Raw genomic sequence first — 27,925 nt, forward strand, 5'->3', positions numbered from 1 at the left:
AATAAATAATATATGCAGATTGCCCTCAACTTACTATTTATTTATGACTATATAGAGATTCTCAACCCTCCAGGTCATGGCTGTCACAAAGATATTTTTTCCAAAAGGCAACTGGAGGTTTTTTTCTTTGAAAACATTTTGCTTTTCATCCAAGAAGCTTCTTCAGTTCAATTTACTTAGTGACCAAAGTTGCAATAGCAGAGAAGGGACTTATGAGCAGTCCTCACACTTATGACCATTGCAAAGTTCATATGATCAATTTTTGGGCACTTGGCAACCAGCAAGCATTTAGGATGGTTGCAATGTGCCAAGATCATGAGATCACCTGTTTGCAACCTTTCCACTGCCTTGGATAAGCAAAGCCAGTAAGGGAAGCCATTGTGACTTAGGGCTAAGCAAGCATCCATCTATTGGGTTTTATAAACGGCAATTTGTCATTGGGTGCTGATTTGTACAGATGCAGCCAAGTGGCTTAGCTAACAAATCAAGATGAAAACGGGTCTCAGTAGATATGGTAACCCTATGGATGGAACCTCCCCAAGGAAATATCCTTAAAGAAGACTGAAGACACGCGAGGATGGACCACCCATGGAGAAAGTGGGAATCGAACCCGCGGCAACGGAAGCACAACTTAAGCGAGCAGCTACGCGCACGCGCGTTGCCGCCTCGCCTACCCTTCAGGGATCGTTGTCCGCCTGGCCGGAGGCGAAGTTCCCCGAACGCCCGAGCCGCGGGCCAGCGCACGCGCTCTCTTCCGCCGCCCCCAGCCAAAGGGCTCCGGGGCGTGGCCTGCGCCGCGCCTGCGCCCTCGCCGTGCCCGCGTCCCTTCGGCAGTTCCGCGCCACCGGCCTGAGGCTGAGGCGGCGGCGGCGGAGCATCTGCCGGCGAGTCGAGCGAAGGAGGCTCCGGACCGCCGCCCGGACCGCTTAGGGGCGAAGATGGCGGAGGGGAGCGGCGGCGGGGCGTCTCCCGGGGTCCCCATGCCGCCTCCCTCGACCCTGAAGGGGCTGCGGGAGCAAATGGGTGAGCCGGGAGACCCCCCGACCCCCCCCCAGTTTTATCCCCTCAGACTCTCCTTGCCCTCCCTCCGCGGCCCTTTCCTAATTGAGGGGGGTAATCCCCTACCCCTCCCCCCCTTCGCATCCCCTCAGCCCCCCCCGGACCGGTCTGGGTTCCTCTGCCCCAGCCTTGACTACAGGACCCATCAGCCTCCGGGGGGGCGGGGGGTGTATAGTGCAGCCTGGCTTGGGGGAGCGGAGGCTGGGGGCAGATGCCTCCACAAGGCCTGCGGGGTGGTCTATCTGGCATAAGGTGGTGGGGGCATGGGTGTTTCTGGAGGTCCAAGCGGCCCGACTACAAAGTCCCATCATCCTGTTAGCCTCCGTGGGGGCGGGGTAGTGTAATTGAGCCCTGCTGGGTGGGGATGAGTGTGGGGGGATAGTGGGCAGCTGCCTCCACAAGGATTGGGGGGTGTCTCTGGGATAGGATTGGGGGGGCATGGGTCTCTGGAGTGCCTGATGGGGCTTGTAGTAAGACACGCCTGGGAGGCTGGCTTAGGAAGAGCTCATGGGGGGAGTCCCCAAGTACCTTAATTTGACCCCTCCCTTTTCATCCCACCCATATTCTCCCTTTTTTACTGTTTTTTTTTCCATCGAAAGACCTTTTCCACCCCGCAAACTCCCCCTCATTATACTCATTCCCCCCCCCCTTTATCATCTCAGGCAACCTCTGGTCCCTCATCCCGAGTTTAGGGCTCTCTTCCCCCCCAACCTTCATCCTTTAGTCCTGTTCCAGTCCCCCCTAACCCATTATTCATCCCCTCCCTCCTTCCTATTTCCCAAGCTCATTTCTGAGCTCTCTTATCTTCCCCCCTCAAGCAAAATGCTGGAGGTTCCCTTTTTGTTGGCCTGAAGGACCTCCTCTTCCGCCTGGCCTCCCTCCGTCCCCCAGTTGCCTTCTCTTTATTTTGTGGACAAAAGAAACCGTTGCATTTTATGAGATCCAGAGGAGATCTGGAGGTCCTGCGGCTTACTCATTCCATTCCGCCCCCTCCCCCAAATATCCTTGGCTTTTTAAAAAAAGCATCTGGAAATCTCTTTGCATTTACTCTTTTTCTCTGCTGCAGTCAGAAAAGCTAATATATATATATATATATATATATATATATATATATATATATATATATATATATATATATATATATGTATAAGCAATGTGCACGGTCTCCTCTCCCCCCACCTTCCCTGGGCTGATTTCTGGATTATTTCTGCTTTTACAGGTTTGTTTCGAAATTGCAGCATTGGGGTACAATTTAGTTCCTGCCTAATTAAAGCAGAATTCCTCTTTGCTTATCAATTAATGTGGAGGGGACGGTTGCTGTATATTTCTTTTCTTGCTGCACCACTGATTTCCTAGAAGATCAGACTCGACCTTAGTTTGCAAGTGTTTTTAACCCTACAAGGCGGCATCTCACTTCAGCCACAGGACATAATCACCCAAGTGCCATATTTTAATCAGAAAATATCTAGCCATCTTTTGAAGCTTTCCTTTGGCTGTGGCCAGGATGTGTGAATCGCCAAATTAGATGTCTTCAAAAGGCAACTCCCGAAAGAATAAATCTGTCAGTACTTTCTCATCATCCAGACTGATGATTTGGATTGTGCAATACTTGGCACCTAAGAGGAGAAAAGGTGCTTCAGAACACGTGGAGTTATAAACATCTGTAGTTCTTTTTTAAAAAATGTGGCTTTAGCAATCACAAGAGTTGAGCACTTCCAGGAAAGGCGAGGCCTTAAGAGAGCTGCAAGCAGGTATTCACACCCTGAAGCATCTTTTCACACTCAAATCCAGTGGTGCACAACCCTGTACGCTTCCACCCAAATGCAGGTAGCCCTTGACTTACAGCTGTTAACAACAGCACTGAAAAAAGTGCCTGTGACCATTTTTCACACTTAAAACCTTTGTAGCGTCCCCGTGATCTCATGATCAAAATTCAGATGCTTGCAACTGGTTCCTACTTATGACCATTGCAGCATTCCAAGGTCACATGATCTCCTTTTGGCAAGCAAAATCAATGACGAAGCTAGATCCACTTAACAACCGTGTAGCTAACTAATCCCTGCAGTGATTCACTTAATAACTATGGCAAGAAAGGTCATAAACGGGCAAATTCATTTAACACATGTCTCACTTAACAAAATTTTGGGCTCAACTGTGGTTGTACGTTGAGGACTACTGTACTTAATGGCCAATAGCTCAGGGGTAGGCAATCTTGGCTTTTTTATGACTTGTGGACTTCAACTCCCAGAATTCTTGAGTCAGTATGGCTGGTTCAGGATTTCTGGGTATTGAAGTCCACAAGTCATAAAAGAGCCAAGGTTGCCTGCCCCTGACCTAGTTGACCTCTGGGAAAGGATGCTAACTTGGGAGGGGGCTTTTTCATTAAGGCTACCGTTATGCCTTCTGATCAGGTTATTAATGTGGCTGTAGTACTTGTTAACTGTGCGATGGAAAAGGCTGTTACTGCTTTGGACTTGCTCTTAGCCCTAATTGAATTAAGGTTTCAGGTTTATTCCCATCATCCAAACAGGGAGCTCAGTCTTAAGAGCAGATGGCTGTGCCTCGATTGTGGTTTTATTCCTGTCTTCAGATTTAAATCAAGTCCACCCCTTCCCTTTCAAGTCTAGAAAGACTTGGCAACGGACAACAAATTGGAAAAATGACTCTCTTTTTTTGCATCTCCTGTGAGAAATGGAGAGTGATATTATTTTCATGAAGTCTTCAGCGAAACTGCACATGATGAAAAAGTTCGGGCTTGGTTATTCTGGGATCTTTTAATTTTATTAATAGTCATAGAGTGAGTTGGTGAAGTAATATATGGTAGAGCCTTTTGACTCTCATACCGGTTCCTGCTTATTCCTGTAGGATGGAATTGAAGCAGATGCAATGTTTATTCCATTGCTGAGATTTATTAATTCTGCAAGCCACGGATTGCAAGCAAACTGCAAAAGATTCTAGAAAATGGTTTACAAACGTAAGGAGAGGTAATTGTATGTTGTACAATGCAGCTAACCAAGAACAATTATTTTATCTTTCTTTAATAAATAGCCCCTGTTAAATTGTGAATAAATGTTCAGCTGGATCCCCTGCCTGGTCACATGAGAGACTCACCCGTGTCTAATGGGTCTATAATTATGTCTCAGTATAGATATTCCTATTTCATCATCATTCTTGAAGAAGTAGCACAAAAAATTAAACCGCAGTCACAGGGCCTTATGAGCTGTAATGTTATAATGCCTGATCAGAGACATAAGGGGAAACTGGCTTATCAAGAAACAAGAGGATCATGGGTTAAAATACATTCTACATAATAGAAGCATTCTTGAGTCTCTCGGGAGAGATGGAGTTGCGGCTGCAGAGTGGACTGGTGTCCGTTGTGATATGCAGTGCTGGGCTCTATTGTCACAGGGTTTGGGGGTTGGGGTAGGAAGTGGAGCCAGGCACATTCAGCAATGGTGTGCCTGGAAACTCGAGAACAAACCTCACTTAGAAAAAGGTTTCAGTGGGTTTTCCTATAGGTGGGGTGAGAGGAAGAGAGCCCACTTCCACACCCTGAGCTCAGGGAAATAAAACAAAGTGAGAGAATTATGAAAAGGAAGCCAGGAGCGTGAAAACAGGAAGCAAATATTGCATCTCAGGAACACACAAGAAATAAAAAAAATCCTTGTTTTCAGAAAATGTCCGGGTTGCTTTGTTCTTGATGTAATTTGAGGGCACGTTTAGCTGGGGGACATTTGTTTATTAGGTTTATATACCCCCTTTCATTCAGGCAATCCAAGTAGTATATATATAGCAGTTCCTTCCCCTATTACAATATTGTGACTATGGGGTGTGTGTGTGTGTGTGTTGAAAGTGGCTGGCCCCAAATCACCCAGTGAGTTTTTGTGGCTAGAAGTGAACGCAGATCTAGATCACCCTGGTCCTAATCCAGCATCTGTGCCGTGGTGCTACAGATCTCCAAAGATAATTGAACATGTCTTACCTGGCAAAACTTGAGAATGGATTTGGCTGTATGTCATTGGATGGAGACAATAACTGAGAGTTGATCCATTATAGCATTGCACATTAATTGACTGCCTGCACGCATGGTTAAGAATGAGGTTCCAGCAAGTCTTTGCAGTTAATGTTGTGAATTAAAACTAAGGTCATGTTGTGTGTAATCTTGGTTAAGTTCAGAGAGTTGAGACTTGACATTTTAATATGGGTGCATTTTACAATTTTGCATCAAATACACGAAAGCTGAATGACTGTGAGTGGATATAGTGCATTTCACAAGACTTTTATTGGATTTGCATAGCGAACCTTTTGTTTAGCTCACATTAATAGATCTCTATGTCCAGTATTGTGAATTGCAATAATGCAATCACTTTGTAGACTTTTAAGGAAGTCTTGTGAACAAGATTTATTTTGGTTTGGCTTATTTTGGTCTCTTCAAACAAGCAGTATTGTCTTAGCAGGTCTCCGGAGTTACCTTTGAATATTTTTTGCTCTGTTGTGCCTCCACAAAGGAACTTGGTATGAAAATGCTAGCTGTTCTACTTCCCCTCTCTTTGTTTTAACAGAAGTTTAATGAATTTCCTCCTCTGGACAAAGGCAAATCTGGAAAGGGAGTTCACTTAAAGCAGTGCTGTCCAGCCTTGGCAACTTTCAGACCTGTGGACTTCAACTCCCAGAATTCCCCAGAATGCTGGCTGGGGAATTCTGGAAGTTGCAAGTCCACAAATCTTGAAGTTGCCAAGGTTGGACAACCTTGACTTAAACTCTCAAGTTACTTGGCAAATGTGAAAATCTAGGAGAAACAGCAATCAGTCTGTCTGTGATTATTTGCTCCATGTTGCTGGATCCTCAAAATTTCAAACAGTATTTTTCCACTCTGCTTGCATATCTCCCTCGTCCATTACTACCACCTCTCTTAATTGATTGAAACTTGTAGTTTAATTTTCCAGTGTTATACAGCTGTTTCAAGTTTAGACTATATTCTGGGAGCGAAGTTGGAATGCTTGATTTCAAATAGGAACCTAAAAACAGATGGACCTTGAACTCAGTTCATTGCTCTTCATAATTGCATAGGGGGATTTTTTTGAGTGTGATCCACTGCACAATTGCCCACACAAGGCTTTTAGTCCTGAACGTTTCTGTACATAATACAATACAAATGCAGAATTTGTGGCAAATTCCCAAAAAGAACTATTGGCTTTTCTTCCTGCTGACACAGAAGCAAAAAAAGGATAGGTGGGTGTACATATGTAGTAAATAGATATTGTGATACATTCAGTGATTCCAGAGCTACTGTTTAAAAGGAACCAGGTTGCTATATGATTGTCTTAAGTTTTTGGTCAAGACCAGAGGTAGGCAATCTCGGCTCTTTTATGACTCGTGGACTTCAATTCCCAGAATTCCTGAGCCAGCCACAAACTGTTTATTTGGGGAGAGTTTCCTGTGCAAAAATCAGATTTGAGTAGTGTAATCCAAACGACAAAAATTGTGTGAATGATGGATTTGTTTCAACCAAGCGTGGTATTTTTCTTAACAGTTGCTGCAGCTCAAGCATTAGCCGAAGAAAGAAGAAACCAAGGTGGTGTTAGCACTGTTTCACTCCAGGCCCCAATAAGCACAAAAGCAAAACCAGGTAAAAAATCAGTATTTTTCGTATGACTGTTCTGTATTTTGATCTTGGGAGCAGTTCTTTGCCTGCAGTTCATATTTGCTCAAAACTTTTATATGCCGTTCTTATTTTCAAAAAAATCAGAAATTAGATGAATGAAAGTCTGTAGTGCCAGGCCAGCAAAAGCCTCCCCTTGCAACCCAGGAAATAGCTATACTGGTGCAGGTGATGTGTAATGCAAGAAAATAACTTGAGTTAAGATTTCCTGCAGTGAGGAAATTCGTATTGAGCACCAGTATGTATCTTGAACATGAATGTGCTGTCCTTGTGTGTGGATGTTAGATATGTGTGTGTGTGTGTTTTGTAGGAATTGGTCCCTTGTTTCTCCAAATCAAATGTTCAAAGCCTTTGAATTTTTTCTCTTTAACAGTGCTGGATGGTTCTCTCTTGAAATCAGAAGAACGTCAGAGACTTGCTCGGGAACGTAGGGAAGAGCGGGAGAAACAGCATGGTAGGATCCTAGTCAGTCCAGCTTCTGCGTGCAGTGCGTTTTAGTGACCGTTCAAAGTCACTTATGACTGTTTTTCTCACCTAAGACCGTGGCAGGCCATGGTAGTTAATTCTTTGTCTATAGACCAAGCACACAAGCCAGCCTCTGTGATACTTACAGGTTTATGGAAGGTTAACAAAGCTTGGAACCCAGAGGCCAGAATCCATTCAGGGATTTTATCACCTTCCTTCAAGGAAGTGAGAGTAGATCCAGACAGTTTGAGTTCTCGCTTCTTCGGTTTTGCATGACTCCATCCCGGTTCCTTTCTATTGTTCTGCACGAAAGGCACTTGTCAGGATGCGAGGTTTTGGGTTGTAGTAAAAGTGCACCATTGGCATAAAATGAGGTGCTTGATTCTTCCTCTTTTCTCGTTTTTTTCCTTGACCTCAAGCAGATGGATTCTGGCAAGGCTTCGCTCCAGATGGAGTTGGTCGAACATACAAAATCTGATGATGTGATACTCTCTTTCTCTCTCCGGATTCTATAAAACTCTGGGATTTTTGCAATTGCCAGCAAAACATGTCTCCCCTCTCCCCTTTTCCGGGTTCCATAGTGTTTCACTTTTCTGTACTGTTTGGTGGAATTTGCAGCTGCCAAAGAAACACAGATCCTGGAGAAGGAGAAGAAAGCGAAGCTGCAGTACGAGAAGCAAATGGAAGAGAAGCAGAAGCGGCTGAGGGAGCAGAAGCTGAAAGAGCAACAGAGAAGAGCTGCGGTGGAGCAGAAGCGAAAACAGAAGATTGAAGAGGAAAAAGTACTGTACAGCTTAACGTTGGTGCTTCTGAGGGAGGAGGGTCAGCCCTGGCCTTGAGCTTGTAGCTGGGACAATTAATGAGACTGTGGCCTCAGTGTCCTCATTTTCTGGGCCAGCCTGTTGCCTTCTACATTTGTATCAGTTTCCCTTACAGATAGTCCTTGGCTTACAGCAGTTCGTTTAGTGACAGTTTGAAATTACAGCGGCCCTGAAAAAAGTGGCTTATGACCATTTTTCCACACTTACGACCATTGTAACATCCCCAGGGTCACGTGATTTACATTCAGACCCTCGGGATCTGGCTCACATTGTATGACGGTCGCAGTGTCCCAGGGTCATGTGATTCCCTTCTGAATAGCAGCATCAATGGGAAAACCAGATGCCCTTAATGGCTGTGCTACTAATTTAACAAATATGGCAAGAAAAGTTGTAAAACGAGGCCAAAATCACTGAACAAATTTCTCACTTAACAACCTAAATTTGGGGCCCGATTGTGCTCCTAAGTTGAGGACTGCCTGTATTCTGCCGTTTGCAGTGTTTGTGCAGCCGCGAGGGAGCACTCAAAAGCCTTTTCCCTGGTTTGAATGGAACCGTTCCCACTTGTCCGGCATTTGCGTGGATGATTTTAAGTCATCACTTAGTCCTTGAAGAAGAGTGTTTGGCAAGAGGCAATATTAGGCAGCTTGTGGTTCTTGGTCATATTAGCTGACTAAAAGTTTCCACTGACATGACAACAAAAATGCAGCAGTGTGAGCAATTACTTGCCTGGCCAAGGGAAGGTTTGCAAGCAAATGGAAGAGAGGGAATCCTGTGCCAGCCGTTCAGAAATTTCCTGTGTCTTATCGTGTTTGGCTTGCATCCAGGGTTGCAAACCGTATTTTCTTTCCTCTGCCAATCGGTGGAATTTTCTAAAAACTTAGCGGCCAAAAATTTCTCCCTGAATTCTTTTCACTCGGCACAGAAGGGTCCTGTAAAGTGGAAGGCCATCTGATTTGGGATTGAATTAGCCAAATGCTTTTCCCAACTCTCAGATTTTTGTGTGAGAGTCTTCTGAATCATTAAGAAGTCTGGGCAGGTCTGCATTTTGAAGTAAAATTCCCCCAAATGCACCTGCTAGTAATAATCTTGCCAGACTGAGGAGAATAAACTCATATATGGAATCGTTGTATGGCACTAATGTGAGAGAAATTATGCCAATGTTTCTCAAGCTTGGCAATTTTAAGATGTTCGGACTTCAACTCCCAGAATTCCCCAGCCAGCATGGAGCTGGTCCAAACATCTTAAAATTGCCAAGCTTGAGAAACATATATTATAGAAAACAGAGGTTTGGTAATCGGTGGAGCCCTCCTGCCACCTAATAGCTGAACATGTGCATCTTAGCACAAATCCTGTTTATCGCCAAGATTAGGGCTAATCAGGGTCTCCGGTCTCCAGCTTGTCTTGGATTCTAATTAGTGACATAAAGTAAAAGCTGGTAAATAATCAGCTCCTGGAGGAAAGATGGTCTGCTCTCCCACAGGCAGCACTAGGTCTTGCCACCTAATCCCCAGGATGGTTTGATCTACAGGTGCATTACGAAGCTGTGGTGCATCGAACATTGGAACGCAGCCAGCGGCTGGATACACGGCAGAAACGATGGTCGTGGAGCGGCTCGGTGACAGACTCCAGTGGGAAGGCAGGTGGGTCCCAAGGACTCAACAATAGTGTGTCTACCTGGAACACTCTAGGATTGTGATCCTAACATGTTTTGAGAATGTCAGGTTGGGGAGCTGTGGGGTCCCTGGTGCTCTCAGAGTTGGGTTATTTTCTTGCAGATGTTTCATGACCCAATTAGGTAACATCATCAGTGCTAGAAGGGGATGGGGTTTGTAAGGAGGAGGACTGTGAGGTCCTTCTGAGGTTATTTTCTTGCAGACATTTCACTACCAAACTAGGTGACATCAGTGCTAGAAGGGGGTTTGCAAACTAGCATTGATGATGTAATCTACCTGGATCATAAAACGTCTGCAAGAAAACCAAGCTCAGAGAGGGCCGAGGATCCCACAGTTTAACCTTGAGCTACAAATATTCTTTTCTGTTGGATTGGGGAATGCTGAGATAGAGGTTTGGTCTTGGCACACTGGAAGGAATTGAATTAAAGGTCAAACACTCTAGAATAACAAATGATTCTTAAAAGTCAGGACAATTAACTTTCCTCCAGTTGCTAGTCATTTAAGAAGACCGAGAGCCCAATCTCTTATCTCTTTCTTTGAAGAGAGCTGTGATAGATCAGTGGAGCTATGATAGATTTGTGACATGAGCCTATCCATTTTTTTTTCTTCCACAGAAGCACCAGCTGTAGCTGAAGGTGGGTTCCCTTGGAATGATCTGCCTGCTTGCCTGCTTTTATTTTAATTAACTTACCCACCCCGGGCATCCTTTGATTGGAGAATTTCAGAATAGGCAATTTTAGAAGAAGTTTGCTGCTACTGCTACTCTCGTATTACAAAAAAACCAACAACCCATAGCTGGTTGCTTTGCTGCAGTACTCAGATGTTCAGTTTGCCACAGAGACATTCTGGATGTCTTCTTTTTTCAGTGAGGATGTCCTTTTATTCAATTATGCTCCGTGCTGCAAGTCTGTAGGAAGGATCCGTCGGACCTGACCTCTCTGTGTTGATGGCTGGTTTATCCACTAATGGATTTACAGCTTTGTCTTTAAAATGTTCGTGTGGTGCCGTGTTTAGATTTCCTGCTGTCTTTGTGCCGTGATGCTTGTTTATTTGTTCTAAAAAGATAATTGTATACAATTTTAAAGGATAATTTAATAGAAAAGAGCCTTGCTCTTCAGTTCTTTTGATAATCAGGCAATCTAGTCTTCCAAAAGAAAATATCTTTTCTATCCTTTCTCTTTTTAAGAAGAGACTAAACAGTCACTTGTCTGAAATAGTATAGGTTCTCCTGCTCGAGCAGGGGCTGGACTAGAAGACCTCCAAGGTCCCTTCCAGATTCTATTCTATTCTATTCTATATAAACTCTAGTCTAGGACTGGGAAACCCTAATGCTTTTTTTACAGATCCTAATTAACACACAGCTACCAGTTATCCTTGACTTACGACCACAGTTGAGACTAGAATTTCAGTCGTTAGTTGGCATGGTCATAAGTCGAGTCATCACATGGCCAGACCCAATTTTGCCACCCTTTTAACCACGCTCAGAAGCAAGTTATCACAACCTTTACGCAGGTCTGGTGGTTAAGCAAAACCAATTTCCCCAATGGACTTTTTTTCTTCTTCTAGAGACTGGGAAAAAATTTACAAAACACAAATCAAGTGATGGCAGGACGTTGCAGCTGGCTGCAAATACAAGCCGGTTGCCAAGCACCTAAATTGCGGTCACAGATCGTAAGGCACTTTTCCTGGGGCTGCCGTAACTTTGAAGTGTCATTAAGCAAAGAATCCTAAGTCTTAGGACTATCTGTAAGTGATTGCCTAAAACCCCTGGAAACACGGAGTTGCCTGCCTCTGATCTAGCCCGTATCCCTGCTAGGAACATTTAACAAAGCTTGCAAACTAGGAGAGACTTCTGTGTGTTAAAGTCGCCTTGCCATTCATCACAACTTAAGACATTCAGAAGCACTGCAATACCTGCTGGCCTCTCTGTCCATTATCTGTCCATCTATCTACCAATCTCCTGGCAAAGAACGCTGTGTCAGAAGAGAGAATACTTAAATACTTTTTGTTCCTTCAGTCAACAAGCGCTCTACGTCCGCCCTGAACCTCAAACAGCCTGACCCGGCCCTCCACAAGCGCCTCTCGTCCTCGGCAGCACTTCTCAATTCTCCCAGCATAGGTAAGGAGCGGACCCTAAAGCAGGCTCCAGACCCACCATCCTTCCTTTGCAGCTGTGGGACCAACTAAAGTTGCCCTTATATCCCTTCTACCCATTTCTTTAATCCAGTGAGCCCGACGCACCTCCAGCCCAACGGTTGCTGGATATGGCGTCTCTTAGGAGAGAAGAAAGTGTGGTATACCCTTCCCAGAGCCTCCCACGTCACCTTCAGATTCAGAGAGCCAGTCGTGATTTCACAGACCCCCCTCTCCCCTTCAGCTCTCCCAATCCCCCTGCTCTGCTTCCTCTGATCTCAAAGCAGGCCGCTTTCTGATAAAACGGTGGCGATCCCTGCTCCCAATCTGGGCTGCCTGTTTGAAATCAAAGGGCAGCATCCGTGGCTTTCTTTGCCCGCCCATCTTCGCACGTGCGAAGCTGAAGTGGAGTAACTTGAGAGCAGTTTCATCCTGGCATGTTTCGATAGCATGCAGTATCCCCCTCTCTGTCTATGTCAGCGTTTCTCCAAGAACTGGAGGAAACTTAATGGGTTAGAGGGAGAGTAGCTCAGATGTCTCTGCTGAAGCATCCCATTTCTCAGTTCCCTTCCTGCTTCACCATTAAAGTTCAGGAAACCCTGATCTAACCTGGTTGTAACATGGGAGGAGAAGGAGTCTATTCCCACCCACTTCAGACCTGGCTCACTGCTGTGGTGTGGTATGGTGCTTGTTTTGCCCCGAAGATGTATAAATTCCCTGTGCTTCTTGGAAGGTGTGATTTAGACCAAAATGTTTCCCAGCTGTACATACAATAGTGAGAAATTGGTCTAGTATCTGGCACAGTCACAGCACATCAAGCCTATGTTAATAAAAAAGAGATTTTATGAACCTCGTGGCCCGTAGTGCTGCATCGAATCTTACAGTCAGCACCCTTTTTATTGGCTGAGCTAAATGAATTTCCATAATCAAAACCTAGGAATTAACTGCTCTCTGGATTAATTAAAGGGCTTCATGCTTCAGATATCAGTGGGGTCATCAGGACTCTAATTCCCAATGAGTAGAGGGATTAGCCTCTATCCGTCTTAAGACTCTCCTTCATTGATGCAGCCTGTTGATGTTTGCCAAGCTAACAAATCCATATTTTTTTTTTTTTATCCTTGCAGGAACAGCTAAAAGGAGCTCTTCCCTAAACAGGCTGAATAACAAAAGTTCTCTGAGTTCTGAGCAAGGACTAGCCAACGCTTTACAAGCAGAGCAAAAAGGTGCAGCAAATGAGAATTTTGAGAAAAAAAGCTAATGAGAATTATTTCATTTATATATAAACAGGATTATCAAAATAAATAGAAACATGCAGAGGAATATTCGCTTCCACAGGAAGGATTAATAGAGAATTCTATTTCTGCATCTTAGTTGTGCCCAACCTGTACAAGTGGCTTAAAAATTATTCTGTAAAACCATTCAAAGTTTCCATAGGTTTCTATTTGGTTTTGACTAGATTTTATATATATATATATATATATATATATTAAGCTCCTTTACAAATCATCAGGAAGAAAACAGACAGTTATAATACAGAAGCCTGCATTTGGGTCTGGTGATCTCATCACTGCATCTATGCCTTGGGTTTCACCCAGGTTAAAGCTTGTGGTTTGCATAAACCAGGGTTTCTAAACCTTCACAGCTTTCAGATGTGTGGACTTCTGTTCCCAGAATTCACATGATCAAAATTGGGACACTTGGCAACTGACATGTATTTATGATGGTTGCACTGTCAGAGAGCCATCTGATTGCCATGTGTGAGCTTCCCAGCTGATTTACAACAAGCAAAGTCAGTGGGGGAAAGTTAGATTTGCTTAATGACCGCAAGATTCATTTAGCAACCGCAGTGATTCACTAAACATCTGGGCAAATAAAGGTCATAAAATGGAGCAAAACTCAGCGGAAATTTTGGGCTCAGTCGTGGTCGTAAGACGAGAACTGCCCATACCGTAAGACACTGGAGAGTGTTGATTTAAATTAGCCCCTTTTTATCCCTTTGGTTCTTGAGAATAATCTATCCAAGAAGGGGAGACTGCATTTTTTTAAAGCTTTTAATTGGGAAGTGGAACAAGTATGTTGGAAGCCGGGATTGCTGCTTTCATTCAGTCCGGCGAAAGACTTCTCTCCTGAAATTGTATATACCTAAGTCGTCCTGAGCGCATCTTGAAAATCATCCGTTTGTTTGGGCTCTAGGAGAACCAGAAAAGAAGAGGAGTTCATCGCTCAGTAGGGTGAGCAGTAAACTTCCCGAGGTAGAAAACGTGCAGAAAGAAGAAAAAGGTAGCTAAGAGTTTTCTTGGCATGCTCCTTCCAGGGATTTTGTGTGTGAGAGAGTGAGTGAGAGAGAGAGAGAGGAAAAGGGAGGGTGTGATTTTATATACACAAATTGTATAGCTAGCCCAGATCAAGCACACTGGTTCCCGCTGTCAGCCTCACTGGCTGCTTTCCTTCCTTCCTTCCTTCCTTCCCAGTTGTTGGGGGCAGTCCGTGTGGACCGCCAGGTCTTCCCCTTGACTCCTCCTGCCTCTTGGACAATACCTGGCATTGCCTCTCAATTCTATTTTTTTTTCCCCTTTTTAATAAGACTTTGTGCCTTGTAGGCAGTTCTTGGCAAGTGTGCTGTTCTTTGCAGTGTCTCATTTTATTTATTTTGATCCCGCCTTTCTTCTTTTTGTAATTAACTCAGGGCAGCAAGCATACCTGGTACTCTTTCCTCCTCCTCTTTTCCCCACAAGAACAACCTTGTGAGATGCATAGGGCAGAGAGAGAGAGAGAGAGACCAAGTTAGTCTCTGGTTTCAAGAGATCAGAAATCCTGTCGCGCTTTTTCTGACTAGGTTAGTTGCTAAGGAGCTATCAGACTTCTGATTTTGACAAGCACATCTAGGCTTCAGCAGGCTGCTATTAGCTCTGGAATTTGGGTCCTATTTTTATTTGTTAAATTTATGTGCCCACAAGTGTTGATGATGAGGCAGGTCCTAAGCCTTCTCCCTGGAGTGGACAGCCTTCCATCCGAAAGGTCCTCCATCTCCTGGGGGGACTTCTTGTTGACTCCTCCTTCGTTGCTTCCCGCCCTCCAGCTCGCCGTTTGGTCAGCCCCTTGGAGAACGCCTCCGTCAGTCGCCTGCTCGCCCCCACCCAGGCCTCTCTAGCCAGGAGTAAGAGCGCAGCCACCTTGTCTGCTGCTGAGGGCAAAGATCCCGCAGGTAACAGCCTGGAGCCATTCAGCAGGGCAGCGTCGCTGGGGGTTGTTTAGGAGCGGAACCAGATGGGATCTGCTGGTCTACCTTGCCTTGTGGAGTGTTTTGCAACCAGTGGGAGTGGGATGAAGGGGAGGGAATCAGTTTTGCCAATAACCACCCCTCCCCAGATATCAACTATCCTGAATTGCCCCTCCTTGCAGGACCACCTCCCCATCAGGAGTTTTGAAGATTGCAGGCAGATGGCAGGGGGTGCTGGTCTGCTTTCAGCCTGGAATTTGTGTCCCAGGAGATGCTTTCAAGAGCAGCCAGCTGGAAATGCTTCTTTGCGTGTACCTGTAAAGACCTTAAATCAAGCGTGGGCAACTATGGCAATTATGCGACCTATCAGCTTCTTGACTTGATAGATTCTATGGGGTCCTTGTTGGTCTTTGAGCTTAGTGGTTTACTTGCAGATGTTTCATGACCCAACTGGGTAACATCATCGGTGCTAGAAGGGAATGGGGTTTGTGAAGGAGGAGAAAGAGGAAGAGGAGAAGGGAGGAAGGAGGAAGAGGACTGTAGGGTCCTTGGTATTCTCTCAGCTTGGTGGTTTTCTTGCAGACATCTCATTACCTAACTAGGTGACATCATCAGTGCTGGAAGGGACTGGGATTCTAGCACTGATAATGTTACCTAGTTTGGGCAATGAAACGTCTGCAAGAAAACCACCAAGCTGAAGAGAGCAACAAGGACCCCACAGCTCTACCCTGAGCTGCAAATATTCTCTGCTGTTGATAGATTCTTCCCTCTGTCCTTGTTCAGCTTCCACCAGCTTCCCAGCCCACCTCCCCAAAGTGCCATTACGTAGTCGCAGCACAGACCGATTGAAGGGGGCTGCTTGCTTATCCGAAAACGTCTCCTCGGAATCTGCACAGGTAAGTCTACCTTTTGAGGTTCTGGCTGCTGATTTCAGCTTCAGTCATAGCACAAGCACGAGCCCCACGGATAATGGACCCTCTTCCCCACCCACCAGTTCTTTTGATAGGATGGCTTCAGTTTGTCCCTCTGCTTTTGTGACGTAGCAGTTGTAGTGATGATATAAGAGGGTACTATTGAAGTATTTGAGGGGGTGTCTTGTTTGTAACATTTCAGGCATTTATGTGGTCGCTTAAATGATGAATATTGCAGTGGTTTGAGAAGCCATATTCCACCTCTTTCGAAAGCAATAATTCAGTTTCTGACCAATGTATTTTTCAGATAGTTTGGAACTTGTATCCCCCCTTCGCCTCCCTATAAATGTGAATTAAAAGACATGGGTCCTGTTTTTCACCATATTGGATGAGAAGGAGATTTTTCTGCCAACAGAGAAGGGCTGTTGCTAGAACAGCCTCATCAATTTATTTATTTAGCTGAAGCTCTGCAAAGTCTCTCTCGGAGAAAACCAGTGATGTGACAGTCTCCCTCCCCCCCCCCCCTCTCTTTTTTTTCCCCAAGAAAATTGAGCCAGCCAAGCAGCCCCCGTCGTCTTCATCAAGGAAGCGAGCTCCTTCACCCTCTCTGCCGAGTTCCAGGCGCTCCGTCTCACCCGGGAACGCGGGAAAACTCCCTCCGTCTCCAGCAACAATAAGGTTTCTATCCAGTTCAAAATCTCCGCTCTTCCTCCATTGTGCTCGGGATAAAACCAGCTCTCTTCTTCTTGATCTCTGTCCTCTCCCTAAAGACCAGAAGGACTTTAGAACTCTTTTGCTGAGAGGGACAGCTACAGAAATCAAGATAAATGTAGTAAAAATAAATACAACCGGCTTTCCCAACACGCTGCCTTCCTGCTAGGAATTCCCATCCTCCTTCCAGTAGGTCAGGGGACCACCAGGCTTCCAAAGCTGGTTCAGAAAAATGGCTCGGATTTATAATCACAATTGGGACCACGACAGTATTGGGGTTGCAAAGCCAGCTGGTTAAGTGTGTTGCAACTGATTTCCTGACCTTTTTTTTTTTAACAACTGTTAAGTGAACCATGCAGTCCTTAAATGAATCTAGCTTCCCGCATTGATTTGCTTGACCAAATGGCCATCACACGACTTCAGGACTGTGCAAGCCTTGTAAATACAGGCAGTCCTTGACTTATGACCACAATTGAGGCCAAAACTTCAAAGGCAGGTGGTTGTGAAGTGAGATGTTTGTTAAGTGAGTTTACAGGACCAGCTGTGAAGGCAGTTTATTAAGGGTCAAGCAAGCACTGGGTCAAGGCCTTCTTTGGCCGTACAGCTCCTCCTAATCGGTCCCCCTTTCTCGGCAGGCGCAGACCACCGCCCTCTTCCCCGAACGTCTCGCGGCAGCGGCAATCTTCTCCCATGATGGCCTCTAAACTGGCGCCGATTCAGCGCCTGCCGCTCACCCCGAACGTCCTCGGCGTTACCAAAAAGAAAAGCGACGAGGAGAGCAAAGCCAACGACGCGGCCCCCCAGGAGCAGGGGGCTGCTGGGCCCCCCTCAGAGAAAGAGCCGCCTGCGGGTCCTCCTAAAACCAAAGAAGGTAAGGAGAGCTGTTTAGAGATATTTTTTAAAATAAATTCTAAAAGGTTAACATTTTAATTTTTATATACTGTTCGATGGTTTGTTGTACATCGCCCAGGGTCTCTCTTTGAGGGAGGTGGGTGATTTAGGAATGTGAAATATAAAATAAATATGTCAATAGAAATTTCTTTTAAAAGGGTGACCCCTGTCACCGTTACCAAATCTGTCTCGGGGCCGGTCTGTTTCACACATGGCGCTCAATAATAGGGTCTCTCAACTTTGGCCACTTTAAGATAGGTGGACTTCAACTCCCAGAATTCCCCAGCCAGCATCGCCCAATCACGTCCATCCTGCACCTCTCCCATTTTCTGTCCTGTCCTGTAAGGAGGCAGCAGTGCTCAGCCCCGGCCTCCCTGGGGAAGCTGGGAGAGAAAAACGGGGACTGATCCAGGCACCCCTGGCGGGATCCCTCCACAAAGAGCTCCAGGGGAGTGGGTGGCTTGGTTAGCAGTTGCTCCCCCTGCCTTACAGGGAGCCCTTGAGTTCGTTTAGTGACTGTTCAGAGGTACAGCGACACTGAAAAAAGGGACTTACAACCATTTTTCACTCTTGTAGCTGTTGTAGCATCCCCAATGGTCACATGATTTACATTTAGACACTTGACAACTGATTCATATTTACGACGGTCGCAGTGTCCCTGGGTCACGTGATGCCCTTTTCCGACCTTCTGACGAACAAAGTCAAGGGGGAAGCCGGGTTCACTTACAACCAGATTACTAGCAATAGCAACAGCAGTTAGACTTATCTACTGCTTCACAGGGCTTCATAGCCCTCTCTAAGTGGTTTACAGAGTCAGTTTCTTGCCCCCCCCCAAACAATCTGGCTCCTCATTTTACCGACCTCGGAAGGATGGAAGGCTGAGTCAACCTTGAGCTGCTCAGGATTGAACCCTTGGCAGTTGGCAGAGTGAGCCTGCGATAACACATTCTAACCGCTTACAAACTTAACAACTGCAGTGATTCACTTAAGAACTGTGGCAAAAAAGGGTCGTAAGATGGGGCAAAATTCAACATATCTCTCACTTGGCAACAGATGGGGCTCAATTGTAGCTGTAAGCCATAAGCTTTAAGGGGGCCTGGGATCCGTTCCTGGCAGTTGGAGCCTGCTTGTCCCCCCTCCCCTTAGTGCTTATAGGTCCAGCCCCATAGAGAGAGCTAAGCCTTCGAAGTGCGCATGGGCAGCCTCCGCTGCCCCCGGCTTCAGCCCCCCATCTTTTCCTTTGCAGAGTCAGCGGCCTCCTTCACATTCCTTCCTGAGTTGCCACCTTGTGTCTTCAGTCCCTCGTCTCCTGCTGCGCCATCTTTCTGCTCTCAGGATTGCCCGCCGGCCTCCTCTCTCGGCAGAAGGATGCTTTTCGGATACGATCCCCTGGCGCGCCTGGGGGTCTCCTCTTACTCCTTGAGTGGCGCCAGCCCCAGCCCTTCCCAGGCTGACCTCCCGGGCCGGGGGACTTCCCCCTGCGTCTTCCCGCCTTGCGTTCCTAGCACACCAAACTTGGGGCGTCCTCTGTCCGCCAAGGGCTTCCCCCCTAACTTCGTGTTGGGGGCCAGCAGGCACAGCGATGCAGCCGGCCTCAGCCCAGTCCGGTGTATTAGCTTCCCGTGTCCTCGCCGGCCCAGCTCGCCCTTCCGGCTGCCACCTCCCCCTCCTTTCTGCAGGAGGAGCCCAGCCCAGCGGCCCATGACGGTCGCCACCGACCCCTACGTCCTGAATAAGCTGCTGCACACCTTCCAGACCATGCGGTACAGCGTGGACACCATCAGCCAGGAGCTCAGGGTGCTGAACACTCACCTGGCTAACCTCTCCTACCACTTTGGGGCCCTTCCCATCCCTGGCTATTCCTCCCAGAATGAGCAGGAAGACTCAGATTAACCCAAGCAAAGGCTTAGCAGTTCTGCTCATGCCCAGTTCAGGCTCCATTTATGTCTGCTTTGAAGGCACAATCTTCAGAGGGGTTTTTCCCCCACCCATTCCCCTGTCGTCAGCCCCCAGCTTCACCCTAGGGCTACAGGTTACAAAGGAACATTTGACCCATCGCCTTAATACATGCCATTCTCTCCATCCAGAGAAGTTGATCTCTGATGAATATCTCACAGGATGGCAAAAACGGAGCTAGGAGGGGAATCTCCCTAGCTAGATATCTATCTATCTATCTGTCTGTCTTTCTATTTATTTATTTATTTATTGGAGTATCTCCTTTTTGGCAATAAATGGTCTCTTGCAATATAGTAGAGCAGTCTTTTTTTTTTTTAAGGTAAACTAACAAGGGTATATAAATACTAAACACCTCAGGGTGATCTTTATTTATCTCAAGGGAAATCTGGAGAATTTAAGAATCGTTTCAATCCTTGTAAGGACATTTGTACTTTCTACCAAATGATTAACCTGTGGCTTTTTAATTTGTCCAGTGTGTGTGTGCGTGTTTGTATGTGGGTTTGCGCGTGTTATTCGTATTTGGAGTCCTGGAACAAAAGAGCTTCACATAAAACCTGTAAAGAATGAATGGAAAGGTCTTTAATTGATGATGTGGAATTGTATTTATTTATTGCCACAGAGATAGTCTGCTTTGTGGAGGGCTGGCTGGGGAATTCTGGGAGTTGAAGTCCACCGATGTTAAAGTTGCCAAGGTTGAAAAACACTGCCACAGAGCATAGAATCCTCCAGTAAATTCTCCAAGATTGAATATTTATTTTTCTCTTCAGCCCAGGGGACTTAATATTTGTAGAAAAAAATAAAAAATAAACCCTCAAAACCCACCCAGGTCAAGCCTTGGATTTGCTTTTCCTAAATTATCCATTTAAATTGGTGGGGTGTTTTTCCAAGTAAATGTGTTCTGTGCCAGGAGGTGAATTTTTGAAAACCTGAGAGAACAGCAAAATAGCTATCACACCCAATAAATCTCTTTGTGGCTAGAACTGCTTCTAATAACATCTCTAATAGCCAGAGTGGTCTTCTCTTCAGGGAGTGAAACTCACCACATTTTAAAACCCATTGTCATGCTTTTCTTATTTTGAAATAATTCCTTATTTTGAAGGAATTTAAATTCTTGCAGTGAAAGAAACCTACCTGGGAGCCTAGAACTTTAAACTCTTAAAATTGGATTATTCAACTTGGTTATTCTCATACCATCAAACTTTGTGTGAGGCTACAGATGTGGAACTTGGTGTTGTTGGAAAGCCTTTATCCCTGCCTTCTCTTTCAGCAGACAAAGATGTGCTTGTTTGTTTACGTTCAGATCCCCTGGCCAGCAAGGAGACTGTGTTGCCTACCCACAAAAGACAAAAATTTGAGGAGGGGGGCTGGGATACATGCGCCAAAGTTTTCTCCTCCCCATCCTGTGTAAATCAGACTTAATTCTGAACAGAGCAGAGTTATGAGCAATGGAACAAAAACAAAAATTAGAAAGTAAATTCAGCTCTGACTGCCTTTGTATGAATTGTATAAGAGCCCTGGTGGTGCAGTGATTAGTATGCAGTGTGGCAGGCTAATTCTGCCCACTGCCAGGAGTTCGATTCTGACTGGCTCAAGGTTGACTCTGCCTTCCATCCTTCCGAGGTCAGTAAAATGAGGACCCAGGTTGTTGGGGGCAACAGGATGTTTCTGTAAAATCGTTCAGAGAGGGCTGTAAAGCACTGTGAAGAGATATATAAGTCTAAGGGCTATTGCTATTGGTAAAATATTTTTATTTTTCCAGATGCAAGTGGCAAAACTTTTCCAGGGACCACAACCGCTGAAGAAGCGTCAAAGATCTTGGCAGAGAAACGCCGCCTTGCACGGGAACAGCGAGAGCGCGAAGACCAGGAAAAGCTTCAAAGAGAAGAGGAAGAAAGGTAAACGAGAGAGGTTTCCCCTCATTGCAAATGTGTGCATTTACACACATGAGAGATTTTAAATCGAGGTTTTTCTAGGGAGATTGAGTAGCCAACGGCGTCCTCTGAACCTCACTCATGGGCACCTGGGATACGAACCTGTGAGACTAGATCATTCAATAAAATAGAAAAGGTCCTTCTTTTTCTCCACTGCAGGTCCTTAACTTTTTAAAATGCTAAATGGCTTATCAATTAAATCTCCCAAATTGCCTTCTTTCTTTAAAAAGGAGGCTTGATGCAAGAGGTTCTGCTGGCTGGCTGGTTGGTTGGATTGATAGATTGGTTGGGTTGACTGGTTGGTAGGTTGCTTGGATAGGAGAGGCTAGGCTAGCTGGTTGGCTGGTTTATTTAACATATTATGGTGACCGACCCCAAAAGCCTGGGCAGCGAACCCCATCCAAATCTACAGTCAAAACAGCGAAAAGCATGAAACAAAACTCATCCGCCCAGATTCAAAGCATAGAAACACAACAGGGCTCCACCCACAGCCCAGGCCCAGGCCTGGGAATAGGAGGTCTCCAGGCTGCAGGTGGAGACGTCATTTGCGTTTGCAAACCAGGTTGCACAAGGCTGGCCTGCCTGCCTGCACAAGCAAGCATTTCCCCGTCCTCCCTTTGCTTTGGGCTCTTAGGATCCAGAAAGAGCAGCTGGCCAGGATAGCCCAGGAGAAGCAGGCGCAGGAGGAGGCCGCCCTCCAAGAGATGGAGGAGCTGAAGAGAGCGGAAGAAGAGGAGCTGCAGCGGCTGGCCGAGAAAGACCGGATTCAGAGGGAGCAGGAAGAGCAGGAGAAGCAGGCGGAGCTTCAGTTGCAGGTCAGGGCTCTCTGCAAGGCATCCTGGGGGGGGGGGGGTTTCTCAGCCTCACACACAGACGTTGAGCCACAGTGTCCATCCAGGGAATTGGGAATTGCAGTGTAACCTCAAGCGGCAGTGGATGAGTGAAGTCTGGGTTTTCTCTCTTGGTGGTGTGACTCAAACACAGGACCCAAGTTAAGAATGGGGAGCTTCAGCTGTATTACACTCTTTCGCTGCCACGACTTCTTTTCCGTAGTGACGGTCGGTCCCTTTCACGGAGCTCACCACGGTGTTTTTCCTCTTTGCCCTTTTAGCGGGAAGAAGCTGAGGCGAGGGCCTTCGAAGAGGCCGAGAGACAGCGGCAAGAACGGGAGCGGATCATGCAGCAGAACCTGCAGGAGAGGCTGGAGAGGAAGAAGGTAGGAGCCCCTTCCTCCTCTCCCCCCCCCCTCTCTCAGACAGGGCCAAAGCAGCTGGTTAGGTGGACTTGGCAGTCGCCCCTTGGGGGAACCCTCTCTTCCCCTCCCCTGCCCTCAGCAGGGAATTTTATTCCCATCCTCCCCCCCCCCCCCGCCTTTATGGTCTCTTCCCTCCCGCTCGCCTCCCTCCCCTCTCCCGGTTTGCTGTGCCAGGCGGCTGATGGGAGAGAACCTCCTCTTCCTTGCCATTCCTGCTGGGCAGGGATTTTAGCCGGTGGGCCCACCTGCCCTGGGAATCCCCCTGACGTGTTTGGGGGTCAGCATCGTGCCGTTTCAACAGAGTTCCTCTCCTGCAGAGAATTGAAGAAATAATGAAGAGGACCCGGAAGGCCGAGCAGAGCGAGGCGAAAGTGAGCGTCTTCCTGTCTCTCAACAGGCAGCTGGGCTGCTTAAACGTTGCCAGGGTTGCTTACTCTGGAAATACCCCCCCCCCCGGCCTTTGTGCCTGAGTCTCCCCCCCCCTTCGTGTGGATCTGCCTTGGAAACATGCACCAAGCAGGTCTTGGGGGAGGGCAAGGGTTTCTGGGAGCTTGTGGAAGGTGCACAGCGTAATTGGTATTAATTGCATCGAGTTGCTTGATGGGTTCACCCCAGGCAGTCCCCAATTAGCTCCCACCGTATTTAGCAGCACGTGGGGTTGAGCTGATGCTTCCCTCCTGCCTTGCAAGTGATTGCTTTCCATTCCTTGAATGCAGAACGAAGACAAGTTGAATGAGGAAGACGACGAGGGTGTCGAAGAAGACGAGGGCGTCGAAGAAGACGAAGAGCAGGACCTTGAAAAGCAAGACCAGCCCGGTAGGGAGCATGTCTGTAGCCAGCCAGGCCTCCCGGTTGTCTCTCCCGGCCTTTGCAACCTCAGTCTCATCTCTTGGGGCTTGGGGAGTAGTCTGGAAATACAGGCGGTCTCCGGCTTACAACAGTTCATTTAGTGACTGCTCAGAGTCACAGCGGCACTGAAAAAAGGGTCTTGTGATCATTTTCCATGCAACCGCTGCAGCCTCCCTGCGGTCACGTGATCAAAATTCAGATGCTCGGCCACTGACTTATGTGTATGACAGTTGCCGTGTCCCGGGGGGGGCACGTGATCTCCTTTTGTGACCTTCACAACCTTCACTTCACAACCAAGTTACTCACTTCACAACTGAGGTGATTCACTTAACAAGAAAGGTGGTAAAATGGGGCGAAACTCGCTTAACTAGCATCTCACTTAGCGACAGTTTTGGGCTCAATTGTGGTCGGAAGCCGGGGACTGCCTGCAGTTGGAAGCCTTCTCCACTAGGGGTCCCGAGCTCTCAGCTCTTCCACTCCCCTTTGCAGAAAAGCCAAAGGGCGAGGACTCCTCTCTGGAAGACGGCTCAGAGGCCCTGCACCATTGGACTTTGCTTCAAGAAGGCTCGACAATGGGAGCCGACGACGTCTTCATCAACGGGAATAAGCAGGAGGAAGAGGAAGAGAGGAGGGGGGATGGGCACTCCCTGTATTTCAGCCAGTTGGTGGAAACCAGGTAGGTCGGAGGGACACGGCTGGCCTGGGGAGAGGGCAAAACCTCTTCAGCCAGATTCCCCCAGAAGGTTCTCCAGGTATCTCTGTATAGCTCACAAGCCAGTAGTAGCTGCTCAAGAGCCAGCCTAAAGAGAGACCCTAGCCCTGAAAAATATCCCTAAAAGTAAGTAAGCCCCTTACCTTACCTCAACCTACGACCGGCTGCTTAGTGACTGTTCAAAGTTACAATGGAGTCCTTGGAGCGACTTACTATGACTGGATTCAAAGCTCCTGTCATCCCCTTCTCCCCCAGGGATGGGACTGAATTTCAGTCCCTTTGGAATTATACCATCTGCAGCATCCCACGATCACCTGAGTGCATTTTACAACAGTTGTGCCGAAAACTGGCATTTACTTCAATTAATTCAGTTAATGCCTGTGATATTCGTTTCACACTGCCGCAGAAAAAACATTGAGCGACAAGTTAATTGCAGTTGGTGGTGTCATTTTGCCCGGAAATTCTCTTATTTTAGGGGGAAACACAGACCCTGAACTAGGTAAGGATAGTCTCTGGGTGAATCTCTCCAGAAACTGGACAAGGCTGCCCTTCCCTCTCCTCTCCCCAGTATTCCAGCCAAAGGAAAGGTCGTTGAGAACTCGGAAATCCTGCACGTTAATGAAGCCGATCGCTCCATCGGATTTCTCCCAAACTTCAATGGAAAACCTTCCGGGTGGAATTTTGAAGAAATCATTGATCTTGGGATGCATCCTAAGACGGCCAGGCTTAGTTCGGAGAGCATCGCTGCTGATATGCCCGGCCAGAATTTTAGAGATGGCGCCCAGTTGCCAGCAAGCCCAAAGCTGGCTTTTGAGGAGGACGCTGGTGTGAATTGCTTGACCAAATCGATCGAGGCGGCATCAGGTAAGGCTCATTTATTACTGTCATTAAAGATGCTTCTTTCCAGCGTGTATGTGTGTGTGTATGTGCGCGCGCTCTGGAATCCTATTTTATGCATAAAATTACTAATAGTCCCCGCTCGCTTTTGAACAGAACTGTGAACACTACGATCCCGGAAGGCTCCTGACAGCCAAGCGAGGATGCCCAGGTCTCCTCCAGACAGGAAGGCCTCGATCTGAAAAAGCTGCTTCTCAACTTCACCTCCACGTTTCTCTCGGCGTCACCCACAACGGCCCACCTCCACCCATCCGAAATGTTTGGCAAGGCAAGAGGGGTGGGGGTCATTTCGCTGTTGCTTTATCAGCCCTCTTTAACAAGATTTGCTTTTTAAAAAAAACAAAAAAAACAAATACACATTGTTCTCCTTTGGCTGAAACGTTCAGGCCGTTGCAGTTGGTCTTTAATATTCCTCCCTGTTTGCCAGTAACAAGGTGGCTTGTACCAGAGACTTAACGAGCTAGCATTTGCCCTGGACACAGTATGCAAGGTAACACGGTTTAATCTGATGTATATTAAAAAAAAAAAAGAGCCAATGTCATGCGCTTGTCGCTCTCCCCTCGCGCTTGTTTTGGGGAGCGACGGTTAGTTCGAATTTAACTTGAATATCTGAAAACACAGCACCTCATTCTAGAACGAGTCAGATCATTTCGCAGCTTAAAAAGAAAAGAACACCCACCTTGGTTCTCTCTACCAACACTTGAAAACCGGGGCTTGTTCCTGATGGATGGGGGATTTTCAATACTCAACAGGGCACCCCAAAGTCAGACAGCGCTCCATTCTGTTGCCTTATGCAGTCTCTCTGGGGCCAGCTCCCTCTCTCCTCAGTGTTGCAAGGGGAGCTCGATGGAGACCACTCCCAGTGGGCTCACCAGCAGGAGGAGGGGTGCGAAGAGCAGCCCTAGGACCCAGGGTGCGTGTTTGTGCAGGGTGTAAGGAAGGAGAGCAAGCCTAGCTGAGGCCTCTAGCTGCAGAAACCCCCAGGCCGCCTGCTTTTGGAGGGGGCCAGAGCCTCTGACCTTATTTGCCTTTTTTTTAATTAATCGACCTGTGTCCTAGCAGGTGGCCTTCAGTCAAGCCGCTCTGTGGCTTTTTTAAGCTATCGCACACCGCAGCATCACCGTCCGGTTTGCCACGCCGAGCGTCTCTCCTGCTCGTTTATTTGCAGGCTTGGGTGGGTGGGGGGGGAACAACCATACCGCCCTAAAATCCGTAGCAGCCCCAGCAGGAGCGCTTGGCACATCCCCGCCCCGTTGGATGGTTGGTGTTTCAAACCACGAAACCATCCCATGGTTTGAAGTTGAACCTCCATACATGTAAGTATTATTCGTGTGAAGACAATACCAGTATTAAACCCTTTGAAGGTGCTTGTTCCTCTCTGGCCCGTGCGAATTGCACTCCAGGTTTTCCCCTTCTAGCTTTCATTCACCGCTTGCCTCCAGCCGTGGAAGCTGAGGCTACGTTTTCAGCCCAGCTGCTCGGTTTTTCTCTTGCAAAAGAAGGAATGAAGCTTCTGCAAACACGTCCTTCTTCTCCCCCCCTCCCCAATTCCCAATCTCTGGATGCCCCTCTTCAAAGCACTGTTCTCTTGAAACGACTGTGAGCCACCCCACCCCACTCCTTCCTACGCTACAAGCCTGCTCCTCAACCTCTTTTCAGCCCAGGGGCTCCCTGTGGAACTGTTCCGGGCACGCATACTCCCTCCCTCCCCATTCAGTCACCCAGCTGTCAGTCTCTGTCCTCTCGTCCCGGCAGTCTCCCCCCTCACCAAGGTTTTAGAATGATTGCCCATAGAGCAGTGCCTTAGGTGGAACTAACACATGTTATTTTTATACAACAGCTCTTGGATTCCGACAGAGACAATCGTTCTAACACGCATGCAATGACGCTCCTATTTTTCTGCGCAAACTGAGGCCCATTGAATGCTTTGTTAGTTGTATGTAAATACATATGCACTGTTAATAAACTTTGCAATTGGAAGGACTCTGGAGGTGAGTGGTTATTCGGGGGAAGGCCCAAAAATGTATTTGGCTTCCCCCCCAAAAAAGGAACTATTATCACTAAATGTCTATGGAGATTCTCAGTCATCCAGGTCATAGATGCTTTTTTCAAGGAAAAACAAAGTCCAGTTGCCTCGTGAAAAACCACCTTTGGGAACAACTGTTATCACTGTTTTCTGGGAGCAGAAAATAAAAGCCGCCAGACACCGAGCTTGCCCAGGTAGATGTGCCAGCTTCAGCTGAGAATTGCCAGGCATCTGGACTTGACTGGAGATAGCAGATTGGGGGGGGAGTTGGTGGATGACAGTCGACAATCCTCGAATTACAACCATTTCGTTTAGCGACGGTTTGAAGTTACACCAGCACCGAGGAAAGGGCCACCGGTCCCAGCATGTAATAACCATCGCAGCCTCCCCCTGGCCATGGGATCAGAATTTGGCGCTTGGCAAACGGCGTTTATTTACAAGGGTTGCCGCATTCTGCAACCGTGATCCCCATTTGTGATCTTCCCGGGTGACGACCAGTGGTCAGTGGCTGAATTGGTGGCAAGACCCATTTGCTCTTGACTTCAGGATTATAGACAGAAAAAAAATGGGGGATCAGTGATGGAGGGGAAAACAGCATCGTTTTAAAATTGAGGGCATCGCGGTGAGTGTTTTGGGGGTACTGGCCTCCCTCTGTATGGAAGACTAGCAAAGAACAGCCAACGTTTGTGCGTCAACCAGCTTCAAATGATTCAATGCCGTATGAATCTCCCACTCTACCCAAATATAACTGGA

At 47.1% G+C, this 27,925-nt stretch overlaps 1 protein-coding gene across 5 annotated transcripts; it reads left to right on the plus strand.

The window, feature by feature from the left end:
* Window positions 1–807: 807 nt before the first annotated feature.
* MAP7D3 (MAP7 domain containing 3) lies at window positions 808–27,130 on the plus strand. 5 transcript variants are annotated; one of them, XM_039354760.1, is made up of 21 exons: window positions 808–1,023; window positions 6,593–6,688; window positions 7,095–7,175; window positions 7,805–7,968; window positions 9,536–9,647; window positions 10,295–10,315; window positions 11,698–11,799; window positions 12,938–13,036; window positions 14,007–14,093; window positions 14,893–15,018; window positions 15,817–15,929; window positions 16,489–16,622; window positions 17,291–17,526; window positions 21,262–21,397; window positions 22,068–22,248; window positions 22,545–22,649; window positions 23,006–23,059; window positions 23,405–23,504; window positions 24,027–24,213; window positions 24,818–25,113; window positions 25,243–27,130. In XM_039354760.1, the coding sequence occupies exons 1-21, from the start codon at window positions 939–941 to the stop codon at window positions 25,248–25,250; spliced, it is 2,523 nt and encodes an 840-aa protein (XP_039210694.1). In that variant the 5' UTR covers window positions 808–938; the 3' UTR covers window positions 25,251–27,130. The 5 variants fall into 5 exon arrangements, with proteins under 5 accessions (XP_039210694.1, XP_039210695.1, XP_039210696.1 ...); XM_039354761.1 differs by lacking the exon at window positions 14,893–15,018; XM_039354762.1 differs by lacking the exons at window positions 11,698–11,799; window positions 12,938–13,036.
* The last annotated feature ends 795 nt before the right edge of the window (window positions 27,131–27,925 follow it).

The sequence above is a fragment of the Crotalus tigris genome, unplaced genomic scaffold (genome assembly GCF_016545835.1).
Source record: "Crotalus tigris isolate CLP2741 ecotype Arizona unplaced genomic scaffold, ASM1654583v1 scf7180000018585.330925593:3314079, whole genome shotgun sequence".
NCBI lineage: Eukaryota > Metazoa > Chordata > Lepidosauria > Squamata > Viperidae > Crotalus > Crotalus tigris.